We start from the raw sequence: 24162 nt of genomic DNA, 5'->3' as shown, positions 1-24162 counted from the left end.
GGTAATCAGACATGCTTCAGCCAACGTTAGGATAAAAGGGGAGATATCGAGCTTCTTGAGGGAAAAAATAAATCTATTTGTCACCATACAATCTTCAGTCAGCACTAAGCTTCCCATATTCTATAGCATCTGGGACCGACCGATGAGCAACAAACGCAGCTACTATTCTACACCATGAAGTAATACTACAATATCAACTTGTTGCTGGTGAGGTAATTCCTTTGTGATCTGGATCTCTTGCATTGTCTAAGTGCAAAATCCAAACTTCCCCAAAGCTTGAGGACCATATCTTGTATTCTAGTTTTGGCGCCATCTTTAAAAAGTTTTGGAGCCATCTTTTTCTGACTCTCCTTCAAATCCCTTCTTTACTAAAGGAGCATGGTTAAGAAGGGATTTGAAGGAGAGTCAGAAAGCTTAGCGTTTGGTCAGTGGTAGGTTCTTTCCAACATAAAGGGGGACACTGAAATAAGTCACAAAGGCAAGAGTAGCAGTAGATCTAGCTATTTCACTGTTCTCGTTCTAAACTAAGTTCCTACAATATTTGTCACAGCAGGGTCTAGTTTAATTTTCTGTCAGAAGGTAATTATCTGACCTCCAGACAGCAACATTTCTACCCTCTCTAGACTCAGTGGACTTGGACTCTCTCAGTACCTGACCGTAATAGTCAGGGATCCTAAAACTCAATAGAAGATATTCTGTTCCCTTCCTCTCCCTAATATAGTTGAATACTTTTGTTTCTCCTTTCAAATTGCTTTACGTTGCTGTCTCTTGCTTCTGTCATAATTTGTACCCCCTCAATCACCACGTCTAATGAACTTCCAGCCATCCATTTACATGACTGCGGCTGTGAGTAGTATAAACACCTAAAATCATCGATGGGCTTGGAGTTTTTAATGAACAATTTATGACCTTTCCACATTTCCACCCTGTTCACTGAAACTGTTTTTAAAATGATTTAGGTTACAGCAGGTTCATCATTCTGCCAGGGGGAGCCAGCAGCTACCAGGGCCAGGTTCAATATCTAGGGGTTCCTTTTTAACCAAACAGCACAAAATCAGCTCGAACCTCCACCCAGCAATCTGGGAAAATTACACACCATCCCAGGTGCCTCTGAGAGGCAGTACTTCCCCAGGGACAGCAAGATGTATGGGCCCATGGTGCCCGTGCTCCACCAATATGAAAGCACAGGGGCCCAGCTCCACCAAAGTTCGGATCCAGGTCTCATCCCCAGCCCCACCTGCTGCCCCTGTGCGCCTCCCCTGGAGCTCCCACCTGCCACACCCAGGCAATTTAAAAGGGCCCAGGGCCCCCGCCACTGGCAGCGCAATGGGGCTAAGGCGGCTTCCTGCCCACCTGCTCCGCTTCCAGAAGCAGCCGGCATATCCCTGTGGCCCCTGGGGGGGCCATGTCTCAGTGCACTGCCCTCACCCTGAGCTGTGGCCAATGGGAGCTGTGGGGGCAGTGCCTGTGAGCAGTGCTGCGTGGAGACCCCTCCGGGCCCCCATCTAGGAGCTGCTGCCAGGGGGAGGTGCGGGTCGCTTCTGGGAGCCACCAAAGGTAAGCACGGCACCTCTTGTCCTCTCCTGCACTCCCACCCCAGCCCAGACCCCACACCCAAACTCCCTCCCAGAGCCCGTCTCCCACACCCCAACTGCCTTCCCCAGCCCAGATCCTGCACCCCAGCTCCCTCCCAGAGCCCGACCCTGGACCCCACACCCAAACTCCCTCCCAGAGCCGTCGGTGGGGGGTGGTGGGACTTGGATCCCTTCTGGGCACCACCACAAATTACTCAAACCTGCTACCCCTGTATTTCCCCACTCTCAAGCACAGCGTCTGAGTGTAGCAAAGAAACTTTTAATGAAAGGAGGGAAGTCACCTGACATTAGTTAGGGAAAATGCCGCAAGCAGGATTCATAAACATAAAACTGTGAGGAGGACACCCACCCCAGAGTGGGTGGGTCAGAGCCTTCTGCCTCATGTTCCTGAGTTCTACAACCAAAAGTTCCTTTACTGCACTCCCTCCTCCCCACTCCCTCACAGGACACCACTCACAGTGGTTGTCCTTAGTCAGTGAGGACCCAGGGTTCAGAGGTGCATCTGTGTGAGTTCATCTCCCACCTGGGGAAGAAGGCACCTTGCTTGCTTCACCATCTGAGCACTTGCTTTAGCTGGCCACCATGGTTCCTGGCTGCCCCACCAGCCAGCCGTCCGCTTGCCACTTTCGCCAGCGGCCCATCACTTACCTTCTGCTGCCACCTGCCTCTCTGCTGTGACTTCTGTAGATCAGTCTCTTAGTGATTTTTAGCTCTCAGCAGGCTGAGCAGAAACACTGCCCCACCACAAGTGATTTCAGCTCTCATTAAGTACTTGAAATAAAAAAAAAGCTCCTAATGAAACCTATTTAGCTCTATTTTTGAACAGGGTAAACCAACCCGGGGACCCTTAGGAAGAGTCCACACCCCTCTTACTTTCATGGGGGGGATGACATTCAAGCCCCTGGCTTAGTGAGTTCCTTTCAGCTGAGGGAGACCCCTCAATCAGGACAAGCTCAGCACGGTTCTGCTCCCCTTTAGTCATACAATGAAGGTAACAACATTGATAACCTTTCACTACCTCTACATTCAGTACTAATGTGATTTCTAACCTAACACCAGTCAAAGCTGATCACTTGGAGCTACACAGCTCCTGTCTGCTAGATATGGGGGTGAAAGTAAGTCGAGCGATTGACCGGTACGCTGGGGTCAGCTCTGGCCCCCAGAAGCGGCAGGGCTGAGGGGGTCAGAGCCAGCCCCACCCCACCCTATAAGGTAAGTGCCCCCCCTTCACCTCTGCCTCCCACACTCCCCCACCAGGGTAGCAGCAGCAGCCCGGGGCTCCCCTGCTTGTACTACCCTGGTCCTTTAATTAGCTGCCGGAGCCCTGGGGAAGTGGCGGGGCTCCAGCGGCTATTTAAAGGACTGGGGTGGCAGAGGCAGCTGGAGCCCCAGCCCTTTAAATAGCCCCTTGAGCCCCCGCTACCCCAGGGCTCTGGGGGCTATTTAAAGGGCCTGCGGCTCCCCTACTTCTACCGCCCGGTCCTTTAAATAGCCTCCAGAGCCCTGGAGTAGCAGCAGCAGGGCTCCAGCGGCTATTTAAAGGGCTGGGGCGGTAGAAGCAGGGGAGCCCCAGGCCATTTAAATAGCCACCGGAGCCTCACAGCCGCTACCCCAGGGCTCCAGCAGCGGGGCTCTGGAGGCAATTTAAAGGGCCTGGGGCTCCAGCCACTGCTGGGAGCCCCAGGCCCTTTAAATTGCTCCCTGGGGAAGCCGGGCTGCCCCAGTACGGTGCACCCGCTCTTGCCGGTATGCCATACTGGGGCATACTGGCTTACTTTCACCTCTGGCTAGATACCTATGCAGAGTAGGTGTGTTCATGTAAATACAGTTTGCTCCTGAAGTCTCTCCCCCTCCCAAACTAGGTGTCAGAAGAGAATTCATTCAGACCCCATTTACACTGCTAAGCAGGGGACTACAATCCAATCACCCCCTTGCAACTGCACATCCCTGGCCAGGTAGGAGGAAGAATTCTAACCAGGAAGTGAGTGGGCACTGCTGGGAAGCATCAATGGCATGATGAGCCAGGAGCTTCAGAGAAGCTGAATGCAGAGAGAAACCCCCAGGAACCGTATACAGAGCTGCACATGGAACGTCACAGCCAGACATGACCGTAGGATTGGGACTAATGGGGGAGCAGCAGCAACTGGACAGGGAGCCAGTGCAGAGGAGCTAGGACTAGCACCTACAAGGTGTAGCTGCTGAAGCACCTTCACGGCTTGCCTCTCAGCTGCAGTACACCTGGCACACTACAGGTACCTTAGAGGTTTGGTGTACTCCAGTGCTGAGCAGCTATAACCATTGCATCCGACGAAGTGAGCCATAGTTCACGAAAGCTTATGCTCAAATAAATTGGTTAGTCTCTAAGGTGCCACAAGTACTCCTTTTCTTTTTGCAAATACAGACTAACACGGCTGTTACTCTATAACCATTGCAGTGTTTTAACACAACTGCATCAGAAGTAAACTTGAGTCAGGCAGATCTTCCTAAGAGGGTATTGGCGGTTTTCAGAAATTTATATTCACGTTACACACACACTCTGAAAGTTCCAGTGCTCTCCACATCAGCTGTATGTTTATAGAATTGGCCTCACACTATGGGGATTTGCAGGAGGCTAAAAACCAGGCAGCAGCCTGACCTGCAATTAAGGGATAGCATTATTAGTGTAGGTCAAAGTTTAGTAAGTACAAACCACTGAGCAGGAGGAGGAAAAGGACTATTAACTTTATTATCCCTTTCAGACACAATCAGGCTCTTTCTGATTTATACTGGAGACTCTAGTCATTTAAAAATAGATAGGTATAAAAGACAAATAAACAAGCTCCAGAGTTCTGCCACAGCGTCTGCATTATTTATCCACCTGTCTGTCCATGTATCAGTTTGAGAGACATACAAGATACATTCAATCCATGTTTGTTCCCTGCATTCTTTCTCACAGCTGATAAAATACAATGACTTACAAAAGGTTTCTTTGTCCTAATATTTTGTGATATTACAGCATAATCAACACAGATCCCATTAAAAAGACTTCACGGACTAGAGAACTAAATATTTAATGCTTTTCTATCTATGATCAGTTTAATAATTAATGTGGTTCCTCTCCAGGAAACGATAAAACACATCACTGTCACACATGAAAAGCTAAACAAGCTCAACTAATATAAAGAAAAATATTATGCTTGACTACAACAATAACGAAATGAATATATATCTGAAAAGACTGTTAGAAGCCACATCAGCATAAATCTGTGGTGGTGGTTAGAAAGATCCCTAATATTCAATATCAAACATTCCAAACAGCAAAAGTTACCATCTTAATGAAATCTGCCACACGGTGTTATCAAGGATTTCCATACAATCCTGTCAAAGTCACAGCAAGTTCTGCTTCCTGTTCTTCATTCCGCCAGGGGGATGTTTTGTAAAATTATATTTTCACAGGCACAAAAATGGAATTTAACCGACACTGAGGTTTCCATGTCAAACTAGATGGTGTGAAATGTGTGTCATTCCAGGAGAAGTAAATGCAATGTCACGGCTCTTTACACCCATTCCGATTTTTTTGATCCCAAGTAGCCAGCACTGCTACAACTTGATTGCCCAATAGAAGTTTTTAGCTCAGCTGAAGAGTAACACCCTAAAAGCTTGCTCTGACTTCCAGAAGAGTAAACCCCAAGATGGGACTTGACTTGGGGTCTCAAAGTTAGGGAAGCCTCTTTGGTGAAGGTTTGCTGTTGCCCATGTCTCAGCTGCTTGTATGGGATATGCTGCTGGTCACTTATACACAGGGGCACTTCATTACTGCCTTGATTAGCAGCAAGGCTGTCTGCTAGACAGGGCTTATTGCTGTTACTGTTGAGGTTAGAGATGGCAGTTTGCTGGGAGATGATCTTCTCTTCCTCCTGAAGTTCTTCTTCATCTTCAGAATGAAGTGAGCAAGACACTTCACTAGTATGACTGTGTGTCACTAGATGTTGATGGCCTCTGTCCTCTGGAGGTGGTGGAGAATCCTCCTGCTTGTCAGCTGGAGGCAGAACTGAACTGTGCTCATCCTCTGCATGGAGACCTTCCATCGGTTTATTTTGTCCATTTCTTACTGCCATTCTTTGGATGGCAAAGGCTAGATCAACAAGGCTAAGCAGAAAAGAGAGGCCACTCACCCCCCAAATGAAAATCATCATGATCGATTTTTCAGTAGGCCTGGAGATGTAGCAATCGACCGTGCTGGTACAAGGAGACTGGTAACAGGAAAAGCGTTTAGGAACAAAAAATCCGAAGAGATAATACTGTCCAGCTCCAAAGCTAGCCTCTGCCAGTGTTCTTAGAGAAAGGTGAACAGTGTATGCCCAAGAAAAATCAGGGATATTCAGAAGATCTGCCTTGCAGGATGGTCTAGTGACTGCAATGTTTTTGCAGGGTTCCTTCAAAGCTGAATGGCCAGCTAAGGCCTTCATTCCTTCATATCTATATGGCAGACAATGTGCTGTCACAACATGGATGGCTACTTTGTGCAGAACATAGATGCTGAATACAGCATAAGGTAGCAGAATAGACACTGTCTGAATGAGCCAGAATCGAAAGTGAGAGACAGGAGAGAAAATGTCATAGCACACATTAGAGCATCCTGGTTGTAAGGTATTGCAGATGAACCGTTCTTGTTCATCTTGGTAGAGGGGGTATCCCGCTAACACTATCACCACCATTCTCAGCAAGATTACTAATGTTAGCCAGATCTTTCCTAGAGAGGAAGAAGAAATGTTGATAGACTCACAGCACAAAAAATGAAATCTAACAAGAGGCTCATATTGTTCACGCTGGATTACATTATTTATGAACAAAAATCAATTGGAATCTTTCCATTTACTTCAGTGGGCTTTGGATCAGGTCCTTAATTCTACAGTCCTTACTCCATTAAACCCTTAGTAATATTGGGGCACGATCAAGCATTAATTGTTCTGACTACCTCTCATTTATTTAATTTTTTCCATCAGACTCTATGCTTCTCAGGACCGGATCTTGTTTTGTTAGATCTTTGCAAAGTAATGTGTACACAGACATTGGTCTATAAAGAATTAATTAAATAATAATTTAAAAAAAACCTTCTCCAGGGCTGTGGAGCTCGGTTGGTTTGAAAAAAAGGGCAGTTAGACTGAAAAAAGCTTGCATGTTATATCTTAGGAGTTTTTACTGATATATAAAATCTTTGGACAAACACTAACAACAGAAAAATTCAACCACAATACTGGATATTTTGCAAAGGGGAAAAAAAAGAAAACCAAAAAATTAGGACTCGAAACATTTACTGGAGTGGTTACTGAAACTCAGTACTACCACTATACTGTTCAATATATGCAGGTAGAGTTTGAAGCCAGGACATCCTGAGTTTCAGTCCTGGCTCTGCCACTGACTACCTATGATCTTTGGAATGTCATTTAATTTAATAATCTCTCTGCCTCGGTTTCACTACTTAAAGCAAAACAATAAGGGGGGTTGAGTGATTAATATATACTTATCTACATTAACACAGGATAAAGGTTAAGGATTCAATTCTGCTTCCAGATAAATGCAATAGTAAAAACCTTTGACAAGAGTAGAAGCAGGAGTGGGACCGAATTAATGGTTGTGCAGAGCCCTAGAAATCTAAAGTACTGAGTGGTTCTCTCTGGTATAAACACACGTGGTTTTACAGGCAGAGAGTTGGTAAAATAGCCCCTGTAGGTATTTTTAAAAATAACTCTTTTTACAGAAAAATTATAAGGATTTTGCTTTTAGTGTATGGTGTATGCATACTTACAGTCTTAGACAATCGCCTCTCCTACTTGCCAAAAAACTAAGCACTTTTTTATAACATTTGTGTGAATCTTAAACATTTAAATGTTTGTAAAACATTGGGGTGTTAATATTTATTGGCATGCATTTGAGATGAGCTACATACCTCTCTTGTGGCCAGCAAGAGAGACAATAACAATAACACAGCTCTCAGAAATGGTGAAACTGGGCAAGAATATATAAACAACTTGATAACTCCGTGAGACTGCAGAATAGGTGATCATACTGAAACCCTCCCACAACCAACTAAACAATATATTTCCTAACCACAAACTATTTCTGATGGCATTCTTGGTGTTTTCAGTTGGCTATTCTGGTGGAGAAAAATGGCTACTATATGAAATCAAAAGTAGCCCTTAACAAATAATACTCTGTACTTTTATTACACTTTTTATGCAAGGATCTCCATGTTTCAAAACCATTTATGAATTAAGCCTCTCAACACCCTGGGATGTGTTAGGGCATCAGTTTTTAATTAGAATGTACACATGAGAGAGTTCCGCTTAAAAATCACTTGATCCCTGTTAGGTTAGTACTATAGAGACAAGGTGTGTGAGGTAATAACTCTTATTGGACCATCTTGGTGAGAGGGACAAGCTTTTAACAGATAACTCTGTGCATCACTTTCCCTAAGGGCTCAGTTCTGCAGACAGTTACTCAGCAAGCCATTTCACTGACAGTTACTGGGATTACTTGCTGCAGTGAGCAATGCCCTGTAATAAATATTTACAGGACTGAGCTGCAAAGGCTAAAGTCAGTTGTCTTCAGTAGTCTTTGGATCTGGCCCTAAGTCATTTGCTCAAAATTACAAAGTGAATCAGTGATGGAATCTTATTTAAAAAAAAAAAAAAAAAAAAGACAAGACTGAGGTCATTGTCTGAGAAAATTAAAGGGCATTTTTAATATGCACTTGAATGCTGTAAACTTTTAAAACCCAACTATGAAAAACAAGATTGCTTAATCACCAAATAGTTTATTGAAAAATGTTTTTTACTTCACTGTTAAAGCAGGCTATGTCATATAATGGAAAAATGTACTTTTTACATCTGCCTTGAGCTTTGAGTGTTTCATTACAGCTCTCAATACAGCTGGGAGGAAACTTGGTGGGTAAGAATAGCCAGATTTGAAAGCTCCCCTCCACCCCCCTTATTCATTTCTAACATTTAGATTCCTACTTCATCTGCTATGAATATTTTCTATTAAAAAAAAAAATCAATCATCAACAGCTCTTATATCCCATAGCAAAACAGGTAACTCTCTTTTGGGAGGGGGCCGTGGAAGTGGTCAGACTGATAGCTGGAAATGAAAGCTGATGAACAGGGAAGAAACCTGGATGATTTGGGGGGGATGAAACTCTAAAAGAAAGAGCAGACCTTTTACAGATACTTACCTACAATCGTAACATTGTAGTTGAGAGTGATAATCAAAAACCCCAGTGAGTCCCAGCGCTCCATCTTTGAACTAGTTCACTACACTTTCAGCTTCTGAAAGCTTAAGGAGGATTCTGGCATTTTCAAAGCAAATTAGACCTAGACAGAGAAGAAAGAAAATAAATATTTGCGGGGAAAATACTCAATCATTAACAACATTACTGATGAAGAATTATTTTTATGAAAGAGCTAAACAGGCCTGTTGACTTTTGCAAATTGGGAACAAACCCTCCCTAGGAAATACAGTTGATTTCACAAAAGTTCTAGCTTCACAGATCTATTTGCTGCACTTACCTCTGTGGTCCCCCTGTCCTGACAACTGCAAGTAGACAAAAGGCAACAGGAGTAATCTCAACCATTGTGGGCTATTCTTACCCTCCCAGGGCATTCCAGCCTCCTGGCATTGCTGGGATATTTCAGTGGCAAAAATCAGACACCAGTACAGGAAATAATAGAAGCCTCTCTGTTTCCCCAAGGGGAATACAGATGAAAAATACAAGGAAAGGGGATACGAAGGGACCAACATCCCTGTCTTCGGAAGGCATTTTCAGTTTAGCAACTCTTTACTAGGAAGCTATCCCATTGCAATTTCCCCAAAGTAATTTTATTAATAAAACACACCCTCTCTGAGAGGACATCATGGTCTTGTCAATCACAGTTGCACCAAAAATTCCACAACTTGCCTTCAGTCTGAGAGGAGAGCAATCTCTATCCTGCAGGGATATGGAGGATGAAAATGATGAAATCTTTAATAGCATCTTGGAAAATAAAAATCTTCTTTTAAAGTCATTTTCATTTGGATGAGTTCTTCCTGTCTGAACTGTTTTGCATTGTAGTCATCACTGGGAAGAGCCTAGTAGAAATTTGCCTTAATTGGTAATCTAAGCAGATATTTGTGACATTTACTATTTAAGAAGTAAGCCATAGCATGTAGCGTGTTAAGGCTAAACTGTACTTACACAATCTGTTCTGAGTGATGGGCATAGCAAACCAGGAGGGAATGATGACTCTAAGGCCTTGCCATGGCATGTAGACTATATGTAGCTACACACTGCAGTGAAAAGCAGGCTTTTCCACATTGTGGTGTGTAGCTACACACAGCAATGAAAGGATCCAGGAGCAGAGGGGCAGCCAAGAAAGGCTCCAACAGTCAGGAGGCAGTGAGATATTACACTTCAAAAAACAGCAGTGTAGACATGGGAGGCCCTGTTGGGGTAGACAGAGAGCCCTGTCAGGTATATACTCGAAGGTTCTGGAGTTTCTGCATCCAGAGCAGTGCCTTACCATCTACACTGTTCTTTATACCTATGCTAGATGTATATGCAGTGTATGTACTAGACACTGTCAGAAGTGTAGACGTAGCCTGAGTCACCCCTAGCTCCAGAGAGAAAATAATCTACGACTGTTACAGAGCCAAGGCTTCTTCCACTCCTCACCCCAGAATCTGCTTTTCCCTTCCCCTCCATCCCATCTGTAACCCACAATGTGTGCTGTGGTTGCAAGGGTAATTCACATCTGGGCCTTAAATTACTGGGGGCGGGGAGGGGGAGGGAGATTAAAGTAGCGTGTGTATGAATCTATTTAGTGCTGGAGAAAAGTGGTGGTTTGACAGGCCTGAAAGCCTCTATTGAGCCATAGAACAGGCAAAAGTGTGAGCTTGTCAGTGCAACCCTGCAAATGTATTTCTACCTGGAGACCCTCACTGCTAAGGGAGTGGAATAGGCCAAGGTTTGCCTGGACATCAGGACTGAACTATTTGTAGGTTTGGAGGAATTAGATTTTTTTAATATAACTTTGACGATTACTTTTAATCTAACACTTGATTTTTATAAATTTAAAATGTCACAGGTGTGGGATATTATGGGGGGCTCAGACAATGTGGGAGATCAGACAATTATTTAGTAACAGTAGACACGGAGATTCAACAAGTTAAAGCTTTATAACCATTAAAAACATAAATTGTCAATACGTCAAAATATACAAAGTAAATTTCCTTAAACCAGACTCTAAAGTTCTCAAGCAGCATTTTCTTATTTTGCCTCTCTGTAAATATCAGTTATTAGCTATGGAAATATTTTTCATTGGTTTGTGAGAGTATAGTAAAAGTGACATTTATCAATTTAAAAAAAAAAATCTAATCCTTTCAAGACCACCTATTTACTGAAACTGTCAACTGAAGAGTGTCAGTGCAAGTTGTAGCATGACTGGGTCAATGGGATGTGGACCCTGGTCCATTGGTAATGGGATAATTTCCCATTCTCCCCACCCTATATTCCCGCAATATGTAACAATACCAAAAAAAATTTTCTCTAGGGGCTCTCTGAATTCAATGAGACCTAATCAGGAATGCTCAAGGCCTCAGACAGGACAGCAAGAGAATCATTTGTGTTAGTCTGCCTAAGGGAAACATAAAAACCAGTGTACAGTGGTGGAACTTCAAAAAAAAATAAAATGATGATGGGGATTTACCTTAGTCAAAGGTTTTAATCTGAAGTGATAAATATATGTATTAAGTTTTTAGTACTCTTGTAATACACTTTTTCCAACCAAAGGGAGCTCTTTAGTACTGTACTGTACTGTTTTTATGGTGCTTGAGGTTGCGTTTTTGTGGTCTTCAGGGGAGGGGGAGAGTTAGGAGTGGGAGAGAGTGCAAATAACCATATTAATTTTGGAAAAGTAGCTACTCGTGTGAAACTTCCTTTATCAAAAATAGAATCAGGAATGTTAAGATGCTGACAGGATACTAATGCACAGCAGCTGCATTGACACAGTAGGTCATAAATTGTTCATCATGTCAAATAATCACAAGTTAAAATGTCCTTAGCCGCTTTTAATATGATAGACTATAACAGTATGTGAAGAATAAGCATATTTGTTGCTTAAAACCCTATATGCCACCATCTTGACTGTGGCAAATAAGAAAATCTGGGCACAATGGCTCCATGACAGGGAAATGTGCTGAGATGGGTAGGTGTATTTTTCTTTTTAAAAATAAATCATTATCCTGTAGGCTTATGAACTGTGTTGTAATCTCTGCCCTAGTGAAGAGGGGATAGGGCACAGTTAGGAGACCTGTGTTCTAATCTGCTCTATCACTACTATGCTGTGTGACTTTAGGCAAGTTACTAAGCTCTTTGAGGCAGGGGCTGTCTTTGGGCTTGTCTCTACTTACCATGGATTGACACTACAGTGATCGATCCACCAGGGGTCAATTTAGCGGGTCTAGTGAAGACCCTCTAAATCAACTGCCAATCACACTCCGGTACTCCACCGGACTGAGAACCATAAGGTAAGGCAACAGGAGAGTTTCTCCTGTCAACCCGCTGTAGTGTAAACACCGCAATAAGTGTACCTAAGGTCCGTCGTCTCCAGCTACGTTACTCATGTAGCTGAAGTTGTGTAACGTAGGTCAATTTAGCCCCATAGTGTAAACCTGCCCTTTGACTATGTTTTCGTACAATGCCTAGCATACTAGGGCTTTGATCTCAGCTGTAGCTGGGAGGTACCTCAGTAAAACACTTAACCATAAATGTAAAACTCAGTGCCATGTGGTATTTCTATGTTGCCTATGGAATTATGTAAAATATCAGCTGATTCTTCACTATTGTTCATTTTCAAAATGTATATTTTTGTCTTCCAAATAACTGGAGTCAGAAACAGTTTGTTTTCCCTTAATTCATGAAATATGTGAAGCAGTGATAATTTTTCCACACAGCTGAAGTTGTCTTTTCCAGATGTATGATCCCTCATGTTTACTATTCACCTTGCACTCTTCCCTAGGATCCTGTTTGTCAATAGATACCGAAGCGAAATAATTTAGAGATTGGATTATACCAAAATCCCATATCTGATCATCCCCGAATTTTGGCAAAGCTGAGTGCTGAAGTCTGTGATCCAAGCCCACGTGAACAATCTATGTATTTTTTAAAAAAGAGGTGACTACAGGTGAAACATCACTTTAATATCCTGCAGTCGTTTCATCTCTTTTCCCTTGCAGTTCCTTAAAGAGCCACAGCACAGCCCTCACTTGAAGGGGTCAGCAATGAAATACAAGAAGGTGCAATAAATCTATTTTCAAATCCACAACTGCTGTCTGAGTTTAAAACCACTTACAACAAATTCAGGGCTTGAAGCGGCAAACACTTACACGAGTGACGCCACTCCTGTGAGTATCCTACTGAGAGAGCAAACAGCTGTGCACATATCAGGATCATATTTAATAATGGACAACATTTGTCAGAAGTGGTGAAAACAATAATCCATGGTTGCATACAGACCTACCTGTGCGGACCCATGTCACGTTCTCTGCTAAAGGTTAATTAATGTGGCAGAATGTATAATGTAATGTAAAGACTGTGCTTAGGCTCTGGGTGAGGAGGACTCAGTGCAGCTCAGGCTTAACTAGTGTAGTACACACCACATTAACATGTATTACACATGTATGGGATTCATACTGTGTACTTCATATGGCATCTGAATGTTGGGTAGTTTTGCTAATTGACTTGTGTGATGCTTTCCCCTCAAATGCGGATTACTCCTGTTCTGTTCACACTGAGGTGTACATATCCCAAAACACTTTGCAGAGCTGAATTCAGCTCTTAGCATAGGACAGTGGTTCTCAACTCTGGTCCACCACTTGTTCAGGAAAAGCCCTGGCGCGCCGGGCCGGTTTGTTTACCTGCCGCATCCGCAGGTTCGGCCGATCGTGGCTCCAGGCCAATGGGGGGATGCAGGAAGCGGCGCGGGCTGAGGGTTGTGCTGGCCGCCCTTCCTGCAGCCCCCATTGGCCGGGAGCGGCGAACCGCGGCCAGTGGGAACCACGATTGGCCGAACCTGCGGACGCAGCAGGTAAACAAACTGTCCTGGCGCGCCCGGGGCTTTCCCTGAACAAGCGGTGGACCAGAGTTGAGAACCACTGGCATAGGCAAATACAAAACCTGTCAGATGCGTTATTACTATGTCCTGGTACAGGTAGAGAGTTCTTTCACAGCCTATTGGTGCCTGGAAGGTGGTATCTAAAACAAAGAGAAGAAAGGCGCAAGTTGCTACAGAAAAACAAAGACAAAATGCTGATTGGTGAGTTAAGTTTTGGGTGCTGTATAGAATGTTCTCTAACTTGTAAACAACCGTGTGTGTGTGTGTATATTACACACTAATTTTGAATATATATGTCCAGAGCAATATTGAATGTTGCGAGACTCTGCACTCCAGATTGGATTGGCAAAGAATTAATTCTTTCCTTTCTGTATTACACTGCTATGTCTTTGACTAATAGAATTGACGACACTTGGTTATTTGGTCTCTTGAACAATTTCAATCTTGAATCAAAAATGTAGTTAAGCAATTGGTTGTATGTTTAGGAAGGGGAGATGCATAGTTACCTTTTAAGCCTTCTGGGCTTTCCTATCCTGAGGCAACTCTATGCTCTAATTAATGACTGGGGATTGGTCGGCAGTCAGAAGGCTGCTGTAATCTGCCTCAGATATGGCCATTATGGCAGCTAGGATCACTGATGTCCCAGCCATGCTCTCTGTTCCCCTGCAATGCACCCAGCAGCAATTGCAGGGGAAAAGGGTGAAGTGGGAGCTGCTAAGGCAATTCTGTACTATATAGAGGATCTCATGACACTGGGGTGATCTTTCTGTGACCAGTTAAAAGGGCTTTAGGGTAGTGTGCCAAAGTAGCCATACTACGCTTTCCTAATGTGCCTGAGGATCTGACCTTGGAATCTAGTTTCCTTAACAGAAATATATATTTTTAAGAGCAAATGCACAGTCATGTGTCTTTACAAGAAAATAACCCCTTTATTTAAGATATTGGTTTTTATGCATACTAACAGACCAACTACTAGCCAATCTTTCAGTAAACATAACCGAGCTCTTAAGAGAATGGTCTTTAAGTTCATGAACAAAAATATTCTCATCAACAAAAATAAACGGAAGCATTGAAAATGAAGCTAATTAAGATTAGGAAGATTAATTTTTTAAAGGAACGTAAATTTAATCAGAACTATAATTTTGTAAGTGGGAAGAAGCAAAGCTATTTAACCAAACGCTAAGAAGCAATACAGAGCACTGACTGGTTAACAGAAAACCTAACCTAAATTAAGAAAAGCTTCTACCTAGCCAACACAACAACTTGGCAACAAAAGTGCATGTGATGTGTGTACACACACACACACACACACATTCTTAGTCCAACAGTGTAATGGTCTCACTGCATCTGCCTAAAAGGAGCTAAGATAACATAAAAACCTAGAGGGAGATTTTTCAAAGGCACAAATAGGAGTTAGACAGCCAAATCCCATTGACTTTCAGCAGGAATTGGGCACCTAACTGCCCTTTGTGCCTCTATAAACCTTCCCTTAGGTCTTCATCGTCCACGCAGATATTACTGCAAAAACCACCCAGACCATGACTGGCACTGCTACAATAGCAGCAGAAGCAGCAAGAAAAATACAACTTGGGAGCAGAAGCGAGGCAACTCATGTACTACGTAGGTATTGGTGCTATTCTGGAGAGGCCTAAGTTTCTCACTACAGTTTAAAAACTACTTGATGAAGGGTTTGGATTATATTATCATCTTTATTCTACTAAAACAACGAGGAGTCTGGTGGCACCTTAAAGACTAACAGATTTATTTGGGCATAAGCTTTCGTGGGTAAAAACCCCACTTCTTCAGATGCATGCCCATGTTTTTTTACCCACGAAAGCTTATGCCCAAATAAATCTGTGTTAGTCTTTAAGGTGCCACCAGACTCGTTGTTTTTGTGGATACAGACTAATACGACTACCCCTCTGATTCTTTACTCTACTCAAGCTCTTTGCCTAAACAACTTAGGAAACCTTACTCATGCCACAAGGAGGTATGTCTGCTGGGAAGTCACCTTCCCCTCTTGTCATCACCTCCAGTCCAATATCTCCTGGAGCTTTAATCCTTAACTGGGTCTTCAGAAAGGGCCAGTTAGCCACTTCTGCATCAACTACTTTCAGGGAGCTATCTGGTGCAGCCACTGACCCTTCTGCTCCCAGAAAGCTATGGGGGAAATGCATGTGTGAATTAACAGTTCAAGTCTGGGCAGTGGTTGGGCTTGATCCTTGACCCAAACTAGTTCACCCATCCTTAATTATTAATGTAACCCTTCTGCCCATCAGAGTTGGCAGCAACAAGGGCCGGGTTCAATATCTAGGGGATCCATTCCAATAACACAATGCAAACCGGCTCGAGCCCCCACCCAGTGACCTGGGACAAATATATACCACCCCCGCTGGGCACCTCCAAGAGGCAATACTTCCCCTCTCGCAAGCACATAGTCTGAGTGTAGCAAAAAGCCTTTTAATAACAGAGAGAAACAATGTGGCATTATGTTGGGGAAACACCACCAACAGGATTCATAACACAACCCATGAGCAAAAAAAACCACCCCAAGCAAATTGGGGCATGCCCCTTTCCCTCGGGTTCTTGAGTCCCAGCACCCAAACGTCTCTTGAGTCCAGCAATCCACAAATCACCCGAAGTCCAAAAAGTCCAGCCCAAGAGTTCAAAAGTTCATCTGCATAGTGTTACTCCCCAGTCTGGCTAAAATGTGCCTGTGTGTGGGGAAAAGGGGCACCTTACGTGTCCTGAAGCTGACTGCCCCACAGGGCTCTGCTCTGCTCCACCACGACCGGCTCTGCTCTGCACCGCTCGCCGTCTCACAAACAGCTCTGCTCAGCTCGCCGTCTCACGAACACACTGCTGTCTCACAGACGGCTCCGCTCCACCACGACCAGCTCCACTCCGCACAGCTCGCCGTCTCACGAACAGTTCTGCTCAGCTCGCCGTCTCACAAACACACCGCTGCACTCTAGATCTTCCGGCTCCCCACTACTTGACACAGTGCTCAGTGATTTCAGCTCATAGTAGTGGGGGCCTTAGTGCTGGTGCACCTTAAGGCCAAAGTGAATGCAGCATAGTACCTGTAGCAAGACTCTTAATAGACCCAAAATTAGCTCTGACATTCCACAGTGGAGAGAGACAGAGGTGCAATTGGTGCTTCAGGCCCTCACAAAGGGGCCCACACCACCAGGTACTAATACCTGTCTCAAGTCTCTCTCAATTCACACAGTTTTGGAACCCATGACCCTTGCCTAGCGAGTGCTACTTAGTTGATGGTGAGTCCCTCCATCATAGCAAAAGGTCAAGTACAGTTCCAAGCACAGTTCCCATAATCAGGGTAATAACAATTTATTCTTCCTGCCCCAATAACAGAGACACTGGGGATCCCACAGCAGCCGAAGTGACCATTTGGGCAGCTATGGCCTCAGTCTAGGCGGCGTGGGTGTGCCTATGCAAATGAGATCAGCCCCTGAAGTTTTTTTTTTTCCACAACTTGCCACACCTCACCACCAGATGTCAGGGTGGAGCTCATCCTGACACTGCTTACATTAAGAAACCTATCTGGCACACAAGGTACATACAGTGTGCTGTACTTTGTTTTTTTTCCTCTTCTTGTATTTAGTAAATCTAAAACCAAGACTGTTTTAGCTATATGCCCACTGGGGTTTGATCTATTCTGATTCCTATTTTGCCTCAAGGCAAATTGCCTTCTCAGTAACTGTTTGGAAAGGTCATCTTTCTTTATGAAGCTTGTGTTCTAAGATAATACCCCATCCAAGAAGCAGTTCTTTTAGACACTGATTCAGCAAAGAAATTAAGAACATAAACCCATCTCTATTCAGCAAAGCACTTTGGCATGTGCTTAACTTTAAACACTGTTAAGTTTGACTTCAATGGAACTTGAGCATGTGCTTTGCTGAATCAGGATCTTGGGGCCAGTTTTCTCAAAAGTATTTAAATGCCTAAAGATGCAGGTAGGCCCCTAGCAGCATTTTCAAAAGCACCTAACCAGGTTGGGCACCAAACTCCCATTGAAATGCATAGCAGGACACCTACTGAGGGTTTGCACCAGTGTATCTACATCAGTTCAAAAATCTCTGGTACAGACAGGGACTAGGCTATTTTGTGACTGCTGTTTACGTGACACTCAGCTTTGTGATTATGTTTTGTACATAGTAAACAAGCATTTGAGGCTCAAAATGCTGAACACATTCTGGGCTTGGTTCAGTACTGTAGGTGAGGGTAAATGTGGGTGAATAGTGTTTACCCACTTCTCATTTGAGTAATATGGACTCTTGTTTAAGTTTGTTTAGTTTACCCACTTATTTTTTTACCACTATACCACTGGCTTGATCCTGGACTCTTATTTGTTTCTATTAGTGCCCACTATGTGCTAGGCCCTTTCCAAACACAATAGGGGGCCCAGTCCTTGACCCAGGGAGCTCAGAATCTAAATATAGACAAAAGGCAAGGGAAAGAGTGCAAAAAGTTGGTAGAGGGGGCAAAGTGGTCTTTGGCCTTGGCCTGGTAAGAAAGTGAATGGCTCCAGTTTATCCTTTTACAGGTATTGCCAGTTACTCCCCAAATATGTCAGTGCAATCGGCTGGCTTCCTGCTAGTGCCACAGCAGAAGGGGGTTTGAATTCAGAGAGGGGAGTAGCCTTGCTCTTGAGCTTTTTTGATTTTTGCCTGAGTAGGGAGTTCAGGATCAGCTCCTTATACAGCACTTTTCACAGTTGTCAAGTCCCTCTGTAACCAGCCAGAGGCCAACCAAATACAACCTCCAAGTAATTAAACAGAACTAGGATAACAAAACACCTGAGGGACAGATTTTCAAAAGCCACAAAGAAGAAGTAAGCACCCAGCTCATTAAAAGTCAATGCTAGTTGGACACAGTTCCCATTTGTGGCTTTGCAAATCTTCACCAAGTCATAGTAGTGTGGCTTGCTTAATTTACTGATTCTCAGATCTGTTATTCCTTCTGTACACACCAATCCCATTGGCATGACTGGGAGGTATGCTCGTATCTCACAACAATAGACCATATCTGAGCATCAGGAAACTAAGCAAGCACCATAATACGATTTAAGAGATTCCTTTAGTCTACTTAATTTTAGTTGGCTCTATTGGCATTGTTTCTGGAAGGATTTTTCACACTATAAGGGAACCTTGGTACTTATACGTGTGAGGTATCAATACCATGGAAACAGTTAAAATAAGATATAAAGATCTTAAATACTAAAAATAATCAAACAGGTTATAATATTGAATAGAGGGTATATTAGTATGTGGAATATCTCACTTTAACTAAATTTACCACTCAGTGTTGTATATTTTGGCTATATACCATGAAACAGAACTCCTTAAACATAGCCAGGTTTGTGGAGAGCAAATAGATTACTGTTTTCAGCATTCACAACAAGAGAGGTTATTGTGTTGGTTCTGGACATCGGTAAATAAATCTGTCATATCAGGTTTAACACACAAGCAGCCGTTTTAGAATTAAAATAGAGTTCTTTACACCTTCTTGTATTTCATGGCTAACCATTTTAAGAAACAAAACCCATACTGTTGTCTCAGTTATTGAGGACTGAGACAGCTTTTTCTTACATTAGAGACAGATGATTTGTAGTGAGATGGTCATTCAAGTCAAGCAAAGAAAACCAGGCTCTACAGAGAAATGGCAAATGTGTAGATTAAAAAACACTGAAGAAATAAGAAATATGGTAGCAGGTTTCTTTCCTTATTTTATTTAGAATGTAAAATTCAGAATGTAGAGGAATACTACTGGGTGTCGATTTCTTCTTGGATGCAAAGAAATTTCTTCACAACCAATTAAGTTCATCCCTGTGCAAAAGGCCAGCATAAAACCTATGCCTCACATAAGTCTCACATAAGCCCACAAAATAAAACTTTAAATGCTGAATAGACCTTGTGCTGCACAAAATGAAAATTTTCCTAAAAGCAGCATTTCCTCCTATACACAACAAGCCCAGTCTATTCATTTATCACATTGCCTCACAATGAGAGATCATTTGTTTGGATTGTTCTCCACTGTTTTTTAATTATTTTTGTTTTAGGAACACTTTAATATTCTTCTTAATTTTCATTCAGATCCTTCGTTGAAAACGTTCTAGTCATAAAGAGGATGGTGACAGATTGTTCTCTATGCCCACAAGAGGTAGGAAAACAAGTAATAATCTTAATCTGCAGCAAGGGAGATTTAGGTTAGAAATTTGGAAAAAATTCTGACATTAAAAATAGTTAGGCACTAGAATAGGTTACCAAGGCAGGCTGTGGAATTCCCATTCCTGGAGGTTTTTAAGAACAGGTTGTACAAACATCTGTCAGGGATAGTCTAGGAGTATACCTGATTCCACCTCAGCACCAGAGGAGGACTAGATGACCTCTTGAGGTCTCTTCCAGCCCTACACATTTTTATGATTCTGTGATTTAATACTTGTTTTCTTTGAGCTATCTCATCATATACGTCCACTGGCCACACTGGAGATCATTAGCAGGATGAGCATAACGATGAGATTTCTTTAGCCTGACCTTGATTATACTTTTTTACTTTTGAACTTGAAATCTTGAACAATGTTAATATACTGTTTTAATAAAGTAAAAAATACACACAAACCTTATATAAAACTGTCAATTGTCCGGAGTGGCTCAGATACCAATCTCAGCGCACACTGCGGCGAAGCAGGGTACACAAATCCCAAATTGGTTGTGAGTTCTATACTTAAACTTCACCAACCAAGTATCCAGTATGAACTCCTCAGGCACTATAACAGCCTAGCCATGGAGTCACAGTCCCCCTTGGCACTCTGATAGAGCTTGTCTTTGTGATAGATGGTCCCTTACACCAAAGTTCAGGTTACTCCTAGTCCAAAAGGACCAGTCACTTACCCCAGGTCAATTGATCCTACACAAAGACAATGCTTGTAGCCAGTCCTATAATAAATTAACTTAAGATTTATTAACTATGAAAAAGAAATGTTATTTACAACTTTAAAACAAGTTAACACACACAATGAGTTACAGTCTTAAACTCTATAAGTTCTCTCGGGCTAATCCAGGCTAAGCAGCTGGGCTCCCTTGCTCACGCTTAGAAATCTTGCTCTCCCAAAATCCAAGCAGCATAGAGACCCAGTTTCTTCTTGTCAGGGATTTTTACTTCCTTCCTGCAGAGTTCAAGGTGATAGGACAAGTCTTCATGCAAGGCTGCTCTTCCTGGGAGTGGACGGAGCAATCAACAAAGTCTTTGCCCTTTGATGTTTCACAGTGGCTCATTTGGTTTCAGTGGGCCTTCTTGTGTGCAGGACCTAACACATGCTGTAGGAAGCCAGCCTTTACATTAATGAAGGCTTCTTTCCTGATTGGTGAGTTACAGTTACAGAGGTTTACAAATTCAAACACTTATAACATGGGGTACAGATATTAAGTGAGATTAATACATGCAGCATCCCACAAGCATTTCATAAAGTCTAAACACATTTTTATAAATCTAATACCTATTTAATATAATACTAACACATAGGTGAGCCAGACTGGTTTCCAACTATGCATTCTTCAGTGTTCAGTTGGAGCCTAGGGGCCTTGGCATGAGCTGGTACCTGGTCTGCCAGCGTCACATAAACCATACAAAAAATATATGTTAAAGAAATAGTGTGTTGTATATATGTATATTAAAGAAGTGGAGTGCAGGATCTGGTCCAAGAGGTAACTATAACAGGACCGCTTTGAAATAGTGACCAGAATATAACAACATTTAACATTCCTGTGGTGGGAAGAACACCTCAACAGCCCAACACTGTGGCATTTAATTTCAGAAAGGGGAGCTATGCAAAAATGAGGAGGTTAGTTAAACAAAGTAAAAGGTACAGTGACTACAGTGAAATCCCTTCAAGCTGCATGGACGCTTTTCAAAGACACCATAATAGAGGCTCAACTTAAATGTATACCCCAAATGAAAAAACACAGTAAAAGAACTAAAAAAGAGCCACTGTGGCTTAACAACCATGTAAAAGAATCAGGGAGAGATAAAAAGGCATCTTTTAAAAAGTGGAAGTCAAATCCTAGTGAGGTAATAGAAAGGAGCATAAACACCACCAAATTAAATGTAAAAATGTAATAAAAAAAGCCAAAAAGGAGTTTGAACAGCTAGCCAAAAACTCAAAAGGTAATAAAATGTTTAAGTACATCAGAAGCAGGAAGCCTGCTAAACAACCAGTGGGGACGATCGAGATACAAAAGGAACACTTTATCATCTGTAAGCCATTGTGGAGAAACTAAATGAATTCTTTGCTTCAGTCTTCACAGCTGAGGATGTTAGCGAGATTCCCAAACCTGAGCCGTTCTTTGTAGGTAACAAATCTGAGGAATTGTCACAGATTGAAGTGTCACTAGAGGAGGTTTTGGAATTAATGGATAAACTTAACAGTAACAGGTCACCAAGACCAGATGGCATTCACCCAAGAGTTCTGAAAGAACTCAAATGTGAAATTGCGGAACGATTAACTACGGTTTGTAACTTGTCCTTTAAATCAGCTTCTGTACCCGATGACTGGAAGATAGCTAATGTAATGCCAATAGTTAAAAAGGGCTCTGGAGGTGATCCTGGCAATTACAGACTGCTAAGTCTAACGTCAGTACCAGGCACATTAGTTGAAACAATAGTAAAGAATAAAATTGTCAGACACATAGAAGAATATAAATTGTTGCACAAAAGTCAACATGGTTTGTGTAAAGGGAAATCATGTTTTACTAATCTATTTGAGTTCTTTGAAGGTGCTCTATATTGTCTCAAAGTTCCCCTCTGAGGGGGTTAAACATATAGTGGAGATTTTCAACGGCACAAAAAAGAACAGTCAGGCACCTAACTCCCATTGACTTTCAATGGGAATTGGGCTCCTCACCTGTGTTCCCTCTAAGGTGCATGCCTGCACACAAGGCCATCAAGGGTTGCGCAGCAGCCATGCACACAGGTGAGTGGGGAGAATGCGGAGGGTGGGGGCAGTAGGGTGAGGTGATGTGGGGTTGGGGGAGCTTGAGGCATGTAGGGCTGGTGTGGGAGGAGAGATGTGCCTCTCCCTTGGCCCCAGCTCTGGCTGGGATGGGAGATGCGTGTCTCTCCCTCTCTCTCACACACACACTCAGTCTTTCACACTCACCTCCCAACACATACTTGTATTATTGTTGTTGTTACTTCTTGATACTTCCTGCAATGCACATATATTCTCTCTAATTTTATTCTTTCAGCAAGCTACTTTATTTTTTTGACAGGTCTACGCATTTCATAATGTTTATTTCTCTCTTATGCTTAAATTTAATTCTTTGAGTTGTGAGTTCTAAAATGCCTAGCCTATCCTGGCTGGAGTAATTATCCCTATGGTAACTTCTTAAGAATATATATTCTGTCTAGGATTTTAGTTTCTACTAGCAGCGCACATCTCCTCCAGGGAGTTTATATTAATATAGTTTCAAAAAGTATTACCTTAGACATGCCTATCAGCTGGGATGAGCACTGCCACTCAAGGGTAGAATTCTTCATAACCCTGCCCAGAGCACTCACAGTTAATTGGGGTTATCTCAAGAGACTAATCAACAACGGGCAGATCCTGTGGAAAATATTGTACACATTCATGAAATTAAACTTTCATAACATATATGCTGAATTGTGGTTACAGAAACAACCACAATTCTGGCATTTCCAGTGATTGATTTTGCAACCTAAATAAGAACATAAGAATGGCCATACTGGGTCAGACCAATGATCCATCCAGCCCAGTATCCTGTCTACCAACAGTGGCCAATGCCAGGTGCCCCAGAGGGAGTGAACCTAAGAGGAAATCAAGTGATCTCTCTCCTGCCATCCATCTCCACCCTCTGACAAACAGAGGCTAGGGACACCATTCCTTACCTATCCTGGCTAATAGCCATTCATGGACTTAACCTCCATGAATTTATCCAGTTCTCTTTTAAACCCTGTTATAGTCCTAGCCTTCACAACCTCCTCAGGCAAGGAGTTCCACAGGTTGACTGTGCACGGCGTGAAGAAGAACTTCCTTTTATTTGTTTTAAACCTGCTGCCCATTAATTTCATTAGGTAGCCCCTACTTCTTATATTATGGGAACAAGTAAATAACTTTTCCTTATTCACTTTCTCCACACCACTCATGATTTTATATACCTCTATCATATCCCCCCTTAGTCTCATCTTTTCCAAGATGAAAAGTCCTAGCCTCTTTAATCTCTCCTCATATGGGACCCATTCCAAACCCCTAATCATTTTAGTTGCCCTTTTCTGAACCTTTTCTAATGCCAGTATATCTTTTTTGAGATGAGGAGACCACATCTGTACGCAGTATTCAAGATGTGGGCATACCATGGATTTATATAAGGGCAATAAGATATTCTCCATCTTATTCTCTA

General features: G+C 42.8%; 1 protein-coding gene across 1 annotated transcript; it reads right to left on the bottom strand.

The window, feature by feature from the left end:
- Positions 1–4981: 4981 nt before the first annotated feature.
- Positions 4982–8872, bottom strand: GJD4 (gap junction protein delta 4). Its single transcript, XM_074943421.1, has 2 exons — positions 8809–8872; positions 4982–6327 (listed from the first exon to the last, which is right to left on the bottom strand). The coding sequence occupies exons 1-2, from the start codon at positions 8870–8872 to the stop codon at positions 5132–5134; spliced, it is 1260 nt and encodes a 419-aa protein (XP_074799522.1). The 3' UTR covers positions 4982–5131.
- Between the last annotated feature and the right edge of the window lie 15290 nt (positions 8873–24162).

Source organism: Natator depressus, chromosome 2 (assembly GCF_965152275.1).
Source record: "Natator depressus isolate rNatDep1 chromosome 2, rNatDep2.hap1, whole genome shotgun sequence".
NCBI lineage: Eukaryota > Metazoa > Chordata > Testudines > Cheloniidae > Natator > Natator depressus.
The sequence above is the reverse complement of the archived record's forward strand: the minus strand, read 5'-3'. Positions and strand labels throughout refer to the sequence as shown.